The 13,123-nt window shown below is 37.8% G+C and overlaps 1 protein-coding gene across 1 annotated transcript; it reads right to left on the bottom strand.

Annotated features, from left to right (window-relative positions):
- Positions 1 to 2,985: 2,985 nt before the first annotated feature.
- vsx1 (visual system homeobox 1 homolog, chx10-like) lies at positions 2,986 to 6,601 on the bottom strand (the record flags this gene model as incomplete). Its single annotated transcript, XM_079248710.1, has 5 exons — positions 2,986 to 3,257; positions 3,957 to 4,152; positions 4,745 to 4,868; positions 5,859 to 5,934; positions 6,184 to 6,601. The coding sequence occupies 5 exons, from the start codon at positions 6,599 to 6,601 to the stop codon at positions 2,986 to 2,988; spliced, it is 1,086 nt and encodes a 361-aa protein (XP_079104836.1).
- Between the last annotated feature and the right edge of the window lie 6,522 nt (positions 6,602 to 13,123).

The following is a 13,123-nucleotide window of genomic DNA, read 5'->3' as shown; positions in this document are numbered from 1 at the left end:
CGTTCTGGATACTACCATCCAGAACAGGAACAACATTCTGGATACTACCATCCAGAACAGTAACAAAGTTCTGGATACTACCATCCAGAACAGGAACAACTTTTCATCACTGCAAGGTAAGAAACATGCAGCAAAAACCACAATGTAGCTCAGACACTGTGTATTCATTATCAGTGGATCTGGAATCTGATAGTGGACCCATATAACATGAACGTAGAACCAGAACATTGACTGGAAATCACCATATGAGCTGCTTGGTGGAGGTTCTCCCACTGAGTTAGTTAGTTAGTTAGTTAGGTAGGTAGGTAGGTAGGCGGGTAGGTAGTTAGGTGAGTAGGTAGGTAGCTAGGTAGGTAGGTAGGTAGATGGGTAGGTAGGTAGGTAGGTAGGTAGGTAGGTAGGTAGGTAGGTAGGTAGGTGAGTAGATGGGTAGGTAGGTAGGTGGGTAGGTAGGTAGGTAGGTAGGTAGGTGGGTGGGTAGATGGGTAGGTAGGTAGGTAGGTAGGTAGGTAGGTGGGTGAGTAGATGGGTAGGTAGGTAGGTGGGTAGGTAGGTGAGTAGATGGATAGGTAGGTGGGTGGGTAGATGGGTAGGTAGGTAGGTGGGTGAGTAGATGGGTAGGTAGGTAGGTGGGTAGGTAGGTAGGTAGGTAGGTGGGTGGGTAGATGGGTAGGTAGGTAGGTAGGTAGGTGGGTGAGTAGATGGGTAGGTAGGTAGGTGGGTAGGTAGGTGAGTAGATGGGTAGGTAGGTGGGTGGGTAGATGGGTAGGTAGGTAGGTGGGTGAGTAGATGGGTAGGTAGGTAGGTGGGTAGGTAGGTAGGTAGGTAGGTAGGTAGGTAGGTAGGTGGGTGAGTAGATGGGTAGGTAGGTAGGTGGGTGAGTAGATGGGTAGGTAGGTGGGTAGGTAGGTGAGTAGATGGGTAGGTAGGTGGGTGGGTAGATGGGTAGGTAGGTAGGTGGGTGAGTAGATGGGTAGGTAGGTAGGTGGGTAGGTAGGTAGGTAGGTGGGTGGGTGGGCAGGTAGGTGGGTAGGTAGGTAGGTAGGTAGGTAGGTAGGTTGGTAGGTAAGTAGGTAGGTGGGTAGGTAGATAGGTGGGTGGGTAGATGGGTAGGTAGGTAGGTGGGTGGGTGGGCGGGTAGGTAGGTGGGTAGGTAGGTAGATAGATAGGTAGGTAGGTGGGTGGGTAGGTAGGTAGGTAGGTGGGTGGGTAGGTAGGTAGGTGGGTGGGTAGGTAGGTAGGTAGGTGGGTAGGTAGGTGGGTGGGTGGGTAGGTAGGTAAGTAGGTAGGTAGGTAGGCAGGTGGGTAGGTAGGTAGGTGGGTGGGTAGGTAGGTAGGTAGGTGGGTAGGTAGGTGGGTGGGTGGGTAGGTAGGTAAGTAGGTAGGTAGGTAGGCAGGTGGGTAGGTAGGTAGGTGGGTAGGTAACAACTTAGTTTGCATTTAAATTTACACATACAACACACAGTCTGGACAATAATAATAAAGTTTCCACAAAAGAAAATGTCTTCCACCCCGACATCTGGTGGTTCCTCCTTCATCAACATCTTCTCCAGAAGCTTCTGCCCTTTCAGTACATTTATTTAATTCATTATTCTCCAAAATCTTGTCTTGATGATGCACAAATCCTCACATGTTGGTGTTGAAAAGGGTGTCTCATGTTCCTTCTACCACTCGTTCACAATCTTAAACCCTTTAATCCTGGAGGAAGATGGAATAACCTGCTCATTCAGCCAAGACCTGTACCTGGGCCTGAATCTAGACCTGAGACTCCTGACTGATAAGTGGTTTTCTTTTGGCTCCACAGCTGTTCAGTCTCTTGAGTTCCTTCACTTTTTTATGTAAATATATTCAAATTATTAACATAGTCCTGAGTTCTACTGCTGTTTTTCTTCCATCTGGTTTCACCAAACCTTTAAACATCATTTGTGATGATTTTCTTCCAAGAAGACGATCTCCTTCCTCCTTCCAGTTTTTAATGTGTTGGACAGAAACCCTGGAAGACCTTCAGAGTCTGGAGAGCTTTAAAGACAGTCTGGAAATGAAGTTTTAATAATCAGTTCATTCTGTCATAATTTTGGACTTAATTAAACATTTTCCATCTTGAATGATGGATTTTTTTTCCTTATTTCCCGTAATTAGTTTGATTAAATATGATTCTGTCTTGTTGTTGAAGATAAAAGACAAAAGCCCACAAATTTCCAAAAATACTTTGCTTTTAATTTCCACCCAGCAGAATCTCCAGCCATACAGACATTAAATATTATTATTATTATTATCAATAATAATAATAATAACAACAATAATAATAATAATAATAATAATAATAATAATAATAATAATAATAATAATAATAATAATAATGATGATGATAAAGAGACTTTTTAAATATTACATTCATTGACGGGTCTTCAGACTGTCTGACTATAAAACACAGAAACTGACGGGAAGAAAAACAAACTCTTTACGACACATGAACGAACAGACGTCATCATTTACATCGGTCAGTTCAGAGCTCCTGCTGCGAGGAATCTCCGAGGTGCTTGTCGTCCTGGCAACATGTCTCTGCTGAGTGTTTGCTGACTCCGATGCTTTTATTCCAGGACGTGGTCGATGAAACTTTTTATCCTCATCTGGCTCTTCATTCAGCTGCTCAGCATCTGTCTTTTTAAGGCTCCGCCCCCCCCCCCCCCCCAAAAAAAACCCTCTCTCCTCTGATTGGCCAGTGTCTGGAAGCCTGTGAGTGGCCGCTGGGGGGGGGGGGGGGGTCGCACTGTTGTGGTTTTATCACATTTAAAATAAATAGTAAATAATAAATAAATATTTTCAACACAGTTTTCTTTTTTTGTAAATAATTTGCATAGAAACAGCTGACGGAAAAGCTGCTTGTTGATTGGCTGAGATTCCCGACAGTCCAACCAATCTCATCCCAGTCTTCCCACAGAAGAAGGCTGTCATCAGTCCACCACAGGCAAGCTCCGCCCACCTTCAGCTGTCCGATTCACCGCTGCTCTGCTGTTGCGGTGAGGGGGCGGTCCTTGTGGAGGCCACGCCCTCTTCCTGTTGCTGCTGCTGTTTGGATGAGCTGGACAGGTCGATGGCCACCTCCTCGTCCATATCCTCGTCCTCGTCCTCCACGTCCCGGGCTTCCCCGCCTTCCCGCTGCTCCGACGTTTCGCAGAAAGAGTCTGAGCGGGCGGAGTCGGACGCAGGAGGACTGGAGCACTTCTTCGCCATCTCCAGCGACTTCTTGTGCATCCCTGTGGGGGCGGAGCCAGATCAGACTCAGTCTAGTCTTAGGTCATGCTGAATGTTTCCATGTTTGTTATTTCCATGTTTACATGTTTGTTTTTACATGCTTGTTGTTCACACATTTAAATGTTTGTTTTTACAGTTGGATTTCAAGGTAAAAACGAAGTAATTTGCTACTGTGTTGTTTGACTTTAATCCTTCTTGTTGTCACGGTAACGTGCAGTAACTCAACTATCCAGATGTTTACAGATGTGGTGTCTCCTGAAGGACGGCTTGTTGTTCGCATGTTTGTTGTTTACACATTTACAAGTTAACTTGTTTGTTTTCTTTACATGTTTACCAGTTTGTTGTTTACATTGTGTGATGTAATTCTGACAGGCTGGACCTGTGGTTCTGGTTCTGGTGGCAGATGTTCCTAGACCAGATTTGGGACCAATAAGCTCTGCAGGACTTGGGACCAGATCTGGGATCAGGTCTCATGAGTCCCGAGTTCAAATCTTGACCTGATCATGATCTGGATCAGTTACTGATGGAAACAGATCAGCTCACTGTTGCCACGGAAACAATGATGTCACAGTCAAACTGCAGAAGTTGATCCAACTGATTGATCCATAAATCTGATCAAATGTCAGTTCTGTTCTCACTGGAAGTGTGTGTGTGTGTGTGTGTGTGTTGGTGCAGGTGTGGTGCGTGTGCGTGGCACTGACGTGCATGCGGCTCACCGAGCAGCCAGGGCGCGCAGGATCCCATCATCCCATTCTTGGCAGAGTTGAGGATGGACTCGGGCAGCGGGATGGAGTGTCGGACCATGGCGCCATACAGACCATACTCCGCCATGACGCTGCTGCGACCCCAACACTTCTCCCGCTTACGCCACTTCGCCCGCCGGTTCTGGAACCAGACCTGAAATCCAGAACAGCGTGTAAGAAGACCTGGTCTGACTCATAAACCAACAATTTAATCCTTAAATAAATGATTAAAATACATTTAGAAAATTTTTAAAAGAATAAAAAGAAATACTTGAAATGATAAAAAACCTTTAAATAGTTACAAAATGTTAAATAAATAAAAAGATAAATTAGATATGAAAACATGTGAATGGATGTTTTAATTATTAATTATTTAACACACAAATACTTTTTAAAGACCCCAATAAAAAACTGGGAAAATATGTGATTCTCTACCTTAATTATACCTGAAAATAAACAAATAAATAAATAAATTTAATCTAGCGACCTGTTTGAACAAAACCACTCCACGTCTTTTAAGACTTTCTTTATTAATTATTTTTCAAATTTCTTTCAGTCTTATTTATGTGTTTATTTATGTGTTATGTGTTTATGTTCATATTACCAATAGTTAATCTTCATTTTCAGTTTTTTCTTAATTTCTGTACTTTTTTAAGTGTCACAAAGAGATAATTCCTGAAGTCTTTCCTGTTCTTATTGATGACCAGATAACTGGTCTGATGACGTCACTAATCCCCGCTCCTCACCTGGATCCGGTCTTCGGGCAGCTCCGTCTTCATGGCGAGCATCTCGCGGGCATACACGTCGGGATAATGCGCCTCCTGGAAAGCTTTCTCCAGCTCCTCCAGCTGGTGGGAGGTGAAGACCGTCCTGCAGGAGAGACCACATCTGTAAACATCTGGATAGTTGAGCTACTGCATGTTACCGTGGCAACAAGGAAGATTAAAGTCAAACAACACAAGACCAGATTACTGTTTTTACCTTGAAATCCAATTTATTCTCATCTTTATACGATTTTCTTTGTAAGTTGTGTTGAACATATTTTTTTAATTTTCAAAAATGTTGTAAATGTGACCAATTAAGCCTATTGCCTTTCCTCTCATAATTATGTTTGAATATTTTTGTTTATTTTTCTTTTCTGTTTAATCCTTTAAATTTAAACACAAAATCGTTTAATCCAAGAGCCACGTTGTTGCCTGAAAGTCAGAAAGACAAACAGAAAAATGAATAAACAAATTATTTAGCTAAATGTTGCATCTTTTTTTTCCCTCAGTGAATAAAAATGATTTTGCTTTGTTTGAATTTATTTTCTGAGAAATTCAAATTATTTAACAACATCTAATTATTCTCATAAATTGCCATAAATTAAAAACAACTTAATTTAAAAACAACTCAGTGGCAAATTTAGGTTTTTCATAAGAATAAAAATAATTAAAAACGAAAGTTGGTGCTTTCTCTTATTTATATTTGTCTAATAAATGCTCTGTGACGGACTGGCGACATGTGCAGGGAAGGACTCCAGCTTCCCGCGGCCCTGAATTAGACCAGGAGGTTTAAAATTAACGAATGAATAAATAAACAAATAAAAATAAAAGTAAAACTTCATAAATCAGTGTTTTCTTCTTAGATTTAAAAAAATAAAAAAAACAAACAAAATAAAAAAACACCACAAAACTTATCTGTCTAAACTTTAATAATTCAGTAAATAAATCCGTTTTTGAAAGAAAGCCATGGAGAAATGATAAAAGAATAAAAACCCTTCACTAAAACTGTTTTCTGACAAATGAAAGGAAACTAAACATTTATTTAAACAATTAAAATGCAGGAATTTATACGTCTTTTCCCCGGACTCTTCCTCACCTGTGCCTCCTCTTCTTCCTCTTCTGGGAGTTTCCGGAGCTTTTGGAGTCGTTTCTGTCCGACAGACACTCTTCATCTGCGGGTCAAACAGAACCAGAACTTTACTATCCGAACCACGAAGGAACACGTTTCCTCTTTAGAACCTTAGCGGGCCGATCCGGGCTAAAACAGGATCATTCAGGGATAAATTTACCGGGTTTTTATCAGAACCAACATCCAGTCTCATTAAACAAACTTCTAAATAATCTAAATAAAATGTTTCAACCGGAACCAAGCGTTTCAGTCTGGCTGTTAAAGCGGGCCATTGACCCGAACCGGGCCGTACCGGAGTAGGCGTCCCTCTGGGCCTCCAGGTTTTGCAGGTAGTGGCTGTCGGCCCGGGCCTGGAGCAGCGGCAGGTGTCCCGGTAGGAAGCAGGGCGCCCCGGCGGGCTGTTGGGCCGCCAGGCTGCACAGGAACCCGAGGCCGAGAGGCAGCGAACCTCCCGGGAAAGAAAACCCGCCGAGCCCGCCGGACACGCCCTGCGGCTCCGTCCCGGGTCCGGAACCCGCCGCAGACACCGAACCAGGGGGCCCGCCGGGCTGCGGGCGCACCTGCAGGTCGGACTCAAGACCCAGCAGGTCCGTGATGGCGAAGCCTTTGGACCGGAACCCCGAGCCGTGAAGCCGGGACTTATCGATCCCGAAGCCCGGAGAAAGCATCTTCACTTTGGGTTTCTCCTCCACTTCTTCCCGACCGGTCATTGCTTCCTGACGGAGAAGAGGGTGATGAAGGTCCGAGAGCGCGACCGGCCGGGTCGCAAGAGAATTTATCCGGGCCCGGGACCCGGGGATCACAACGACAGCCAATCAGAAGCCAGAGCGGCGGGAGGGGGAGAGGTGGGGGGTCTCCCGCCTTTCTCTCAATCCCAGAGGATTAATTGCCACCAATTTTCCTCAAATCTGATCTGGATTTTACAGAGAGAAGAGAAAGAGGAGGAGGAAGAGGAGGAGGGGGAAGTTTATTTATTGTTTATGTTTCATCAGCTTCATGTCTTTATTAGCAAAACAAAAGAGTTTTTATGCTTCAAACAGAGAAAAATATTTTCAAAACTAACAACTTAATTTTAATCTATCATTGATAATAATAACAATAATAATAATAATAGTAGTAGTAACAACAATAATAATAATAGTAACAATAATAATAATAATGAAATAATATTAATAAAATATAATATTTGTTTTCAGTTTTAAATTCTACTTAAATGAGTTTACTAAACAAAAACAAATGAATACTTTTAATTCTCCATATCAAATTATGTTGTTACAGTTCAAATACAAAAAACAAAGCCTGATTGATAAATCAGTGATTATATAGAAAAAACATAAACCATTTGTTGTTTCAACTTTGTTGACTAATTTAACAAAAACTGATATCACGATTACTCTAAAATTTCAAATTATGTATAAAAAAACATTTATTTTTACAGCTTTTACTAAACAACAAAAATATGAAAAACTGGAAGATATGTTTTATAAAGAAAAAACTTAAATATAAAATGAAAGATATTTTTAAAAAAAACAAACATTGAAACATTCTCAATCTTTGAACGTTTACAATGTTTAATTAAATGTTTTAACTGAAAAGAAAGTCAAATTTTCTTCTGAGGAAAACTCAGCAGATTATGAATAAATCAGAATTATAATTTTACTGAAGATAAAACATAAATATGTTTTATGTGAATAAAATTGATGCTCGGAACAATGTGAAATAAATGTACTTTACTGAGATTCTAAAGAACTGATTTCTTTTGAAGCCATTTTTCCTTTTTTACACGCACATGTATAAATATAGGCACGCGCGCGCATTTAGCTTTCTGCCAGCCTGCAGTCAATCCTGAGGGATTAAACTCAATTTGGCCCTAATTTCCACGCGACTTTCACCAGCAGAAGCTTCATTTTGTGTCACTGAGACAAACAGCTGATTCATCGTCACAAACAGTCATGATGAATAAAAATTCTGATCAGAAAACAGATGATTGATTGTTTTATTGCTGAAGTAATAAGGTTTTAGTAGAAACATTTATCTGTTTTTTGTTTTCCTTTTTTCTTTTTATCTGTTTTTTTTTTTTTGTTCTATTCTGTTAAAATTCATCTTTCTACACTGGGTTTTCATGTTTTTTTTAAACATCATATGAGTTTTTTTTTTTATGTAAAATCTTTTAGATCAGTTTCATTCTAAATATGAGTTCTAATTTATTTTATTTTATTTGACGTTAAAATATTTTTTTTCTTTAACTGTGTTATTCTGTTATTTTTCATCTAAAATGAATTTATTATCTACATTTCTGTTATTTAAATTGATATTTATCAGTTTTTCTGAGAAATTCTCAATTGGTTTTGATGTTTATTTGAAGAGGTTTTTTTTTTTTCAAAAGTTTTGCTTTGTTTATTGATTTATCCAGTTATTTATTTAGTAGTTTGTTATCTTTCTATCATGAGAGACCATTATTTCTACTGCAGATTAACTGGTTTTTTTTTTCTTTTTATGTTTTTACTTTTATGGATCAAAACAAATGAATTAAATTAATTTATTAATGATAAAAAAAAGTAAAAATAAAACAACTGTCATGACTACAAAAAAGTTCTTCTTTTGTGGTTTAATAACTGTCATTGTGGTAAATCAGTGTGTCCCCTGTTGTTGATGTGACAGCAGAAATAAATAAGAAAAATAAAATTCTGAAGACATTGTCACTTCTATAACAACAAAGACAAAATGTCATTTTTATTCAACCTGTTCCTTTTCAAATCACATTTTCACAGAAGTCCAAAAGTTTGATTTAAACTAAAACAAAACATCTGTATCTTTAAATTAATTTGAACTTTTATATTATTTTACCCCTTATTGACCATATTTGATCTCTTCATTAGACAAACAAAATGCCTCTGCAGGTTAGTTCAGAAAATCATGGAATCAGACTGAGTCTCCACACCAGGTATCAAACATCAGGCTACTTCCAGCTACTGCACTGAGGTCAACATTCAGTGTAGCGGAGGAGGACTCAAACTACCAACCTGCAAATCACAGGACAATTGGCTTTACCACCTGAGCCACTCCGAGATTAGTATTCAGCATACAACAACAACAACAACAAAAATATTATTATTATTATTATTATTATTATTATTATTATTATTATTATTATTATTATTATTATTATTCATTATTATCATGGTTTTTAAGTCTTGTGATATAATCAAATAATATAAAACACTTTTTGATGGTTAAAATGATAAATTTACAAGTATGTTTGTTGAAAATGAGAAAAATTTGTAAATGAAAATTCAACATTTTTTTCCTAAAAAAAACTTTTCTGATCTGTTTCACATAATCTGCGGAAAGGAGCCATGATCATGTTGATCGAAGCAAAAACTACATCATTTAAATCTTCATCTAAATTTAAAAAAAAAAAAAGTCAGGTCAATAAAATCCCCAAATAAAACCACTCGAATGTAATAAAATCGGTGCTCATAATGGTTAAAATGTGTATTTATAAAGTCAGAACTTCAGAAAGTTCTGGTGCTGCTCAGGATAAAAGATTGAATTTGATCCAAATTTTAGCTTCATGAAAAAAAACTGAAGCTGAAAGAAATCTGAGTCCTGATGACACATTTACAGCAGGAATCCTTCTTGTCTCTGTAAATATACTGACCGTACACCAAATATCAAAGCATGGTGGTGCATTAAAACTAGCTTTTGATTTTGTCCAGTTTTATGTTGCTTGTGAATAGCCATGTAAGAAATGAACAGCCAAACAAAACCATTAAACCAACTGGGATGAATGGGAGGGAAACACACATGACGCAGTCGTCACATGTAAACATGTTTCATCATAAACATACAGACAGCAAACAATCATCAAAACAGGCTAAATCAGCAAATATCAACTTGATGGTACAAAAACATGTCAAACACGACGAAATTAATCATTTTGTCGCTGAAAACTGAAAATTTCTGGTTTTTAGTGAGTTTCAAGGATTCCCTGTTTGTGATTTTATCACCCTGAAACATTCCTACTAAATATTTTACTTTAGAACTAAAAAGGAACTTCATCTATGACACATCAGACCATTTTAATAAAAACAAACTGTTTCCAACCATCTGCAGCCTGAATTATACAGGGATGCAATGAATTGGGGAAAGGTCATAGAGGTCAAGGGGAGGGGCTTACAGGACAGTTTTATCATTGACTTTATTATTATTTCTTTTTTAAAAGACATTTTATTAAAGTCTGGGACAAAACATGATTGGTGTTACAGAAATATGTGACTGACTTTCTTTGAAATGAACTTTGATGTATTTCATCAAGAAATATTGGTTAAATCTGACTTTATAAAAAAAAAGGAGCGATGGAACAAAATAAAAATTCCTTCTTTATTATCAGATGGAACAGTTGGTTAAATTAAACGTGATAAAATTTACACCTATTAAAAGAAAGCAGGAAGGTATGGAGAACAGAAAGTAAACCAGAATGATTTACAGGAAGAGATGAACTACAATATAAAACAAACATAAATCAAAATGAACAGGAACCAGAATCAACATTAACCGGAACAAACCTGAACTACAACAAACATGAACCAGAACAAACCTAAACTACAACAAACATGAACCAGAACAAACCTAAACTACAACAAACATGAACCAGAACAAACCTTAACTACAACAAACATGAACCAGAACAAACCTAAACTACAACAAACATGAACCAGAACAAACCTAAACTACAACAAACATGAACCAGAACAAACCTAAACTACAACATACATGAACCAGAACAAACCTAAACTACAACAAACATGAACCAGAACAAACCTTAACTACAACAAACATGAACCAGAACAAACCTAAACTACAACAAACATGAACCAGAACAAACCTAAACTACAACATACATAAACCAGAACAAACATGAACCAGAACAAACCTAAACTACAACAAACATGAACCAGAACAAACCTAAACTACAACAAACATGAACCAGAACAAACCTAAACTACAACAAACATGAACCAGAACAAACCTTAACTACAACAAACATGAACCAGAACAAACCTTAACTACAACAAACATGAACCAGAACAAACCTAAACTACAACAAACATGAACCAGAACAAACCTAAACTACAACAAACATGAACCAGAACAAACCTAAACTACAACATACATGAACCAGAACAAACCTAAACTACAACAAACATGAACCAGAACAAACCTTAACTACAACAAACATGAACCAGAACAAACCTAAACTACAACAAACATGAACCAGAACAAACCTAAACTACAACATACATAAACCAGAACAAACATGAACCAGAACAAACCTAAACTACAACAAACATGAACCAGAACAAACCTAAACTACAACAAACATGAACCAGAACAAACCTAAACTACAACAAACATGAACCAGAACAAACCTTAACTACAACAAACATGAACCAGAACAAACCTTAACTACAACAAACATGAACCAGAACAAACCTAAACTACAACAAACATGAACCAGAACAAACCTAAACTACAACAAACATGAACCAGAACAAACCTAAACTACATCAAACATGAACCAGAACAAACATGAACCAGAACAAACCTAAACTACAACAAACATGAACCAGAACAAACATGAACCAGAACAAACCTTAACTACAACAAACATGAACCAGAACAAACCTTAACTACAACAAACATGAACCAGAACAAACATGAACCAGAACAAACCTTAACTACAACAAACATGAACCAGAACAAACATGAACCAGAACAAACCTTAACTACAACAAACATGAACCAGAACAAACATGAACCAGAACAAACCTTAACTACAACAAACATGAACCAGAACAAACCTTAACTACAACAAACATGAACCAGAACAAACATGAACCAGAACAAACCTTAACTACAACAAACATGAACCAGAACAAACATGAACCAGAACAAACCTTAACTACAACAAACATGAACCAGAACAAACCTTAACTACAACAAACATGAACCAGAACAAACCTTAACTACAACAAACGTGAACCAGAACAAACCTTGACTACAACAAACATGAACCAGAACAAACATGAACCAGAACAAACCTTAACTACAACAAACATAAACCAGAACAAACATGAACCAGAACAAACCTAAACTACAACAAACATGAACCAGAATCAACATAAGCCAGAACAATCGTGAGCCAGACCAAACATGAACCAGAACAAACATGAACCAGAACAAACCTTAACTACAACAAACATAAACCAGAACAAACATGAACCAGAACAAACCTAAACTACAACAAACATGAACCAGAACCAACATAAGCCAGAACAATTGTGAGCCAGACCAAACATGAACCAGAACAAACATGAACCAGAACAAACCTTAACTACAACAAACATAAACCAGAACAAACATGAACCAGAACAAACCTAAACTACAACAAACATGAACCAGAACAAACATGAACCAGAACAAACCTAAACTACAACAAACATGAACCAGAACAAACATGAACCAGAACAAACCTAAACTACAACAAACATGAACCAGAACAAACCTAAACTACAACAAACATGAACCAGAACAAACCTAAACTACAACATACATGAACCAGAACAAACCTAAACTACAACAAACATGAACCAGAACAAACCTAAACTACAACATACATAAACCAGAACAAACATGAACCAGAACAAACCTAAACTACAACAAACATGAACCAGAACAAACCTTAACTACAACAAACATGAACCAGAACAAACCTAAACTACAACAAACATGAACCAGAACAAACCTAAACTACAACATACATAAACCAGAACAAACATGAACCAGAACAAACCTAAACTACAACAAACATGAACCAGAACAAACCTAAACTACAACAAACATGAACCAGAACAAACCTAAACTACAACAAACATGAACCAGAACAAACCTTAACTACAACAAACATGAACCAGAACAAACCTTAACTACAACAAACATGAACCAGAACAAACCTAAACTACAACAAACATGAACCAGAACAAACCTAAACTACAACAAACATGAACCAGAACAAACCTAAACTACATCAAACATGAACCAGAACAAACATGAACCAGAACAAACCTAAACTACAACAAACATGAACCAGAACAAACATGAACCAGAACAAACCTTAACTACAACAAACATGAACCAGAACAAACCTTAACTACAACAAACATGAACCA

The sequence above is a fragment of the Telmatherina bonti genome (assembly GCF_933228915.1).
Source record: "Telmatherina bonti genome assembly, chromosome: 11".
Classification (NCBI taxonomy): domain Eukaryota; kingdom Metazoa; phylum Chordata; class Actinopteri; order Atheriniformes; family Telmatherinidae; genus Telmatherina; species Telmatherina bonti.
The sequence above is the reverse complement of the archived record's forward strand: the minus strand, read 5'-3'. Positions and strand labels throughout refer to the sequence as shown.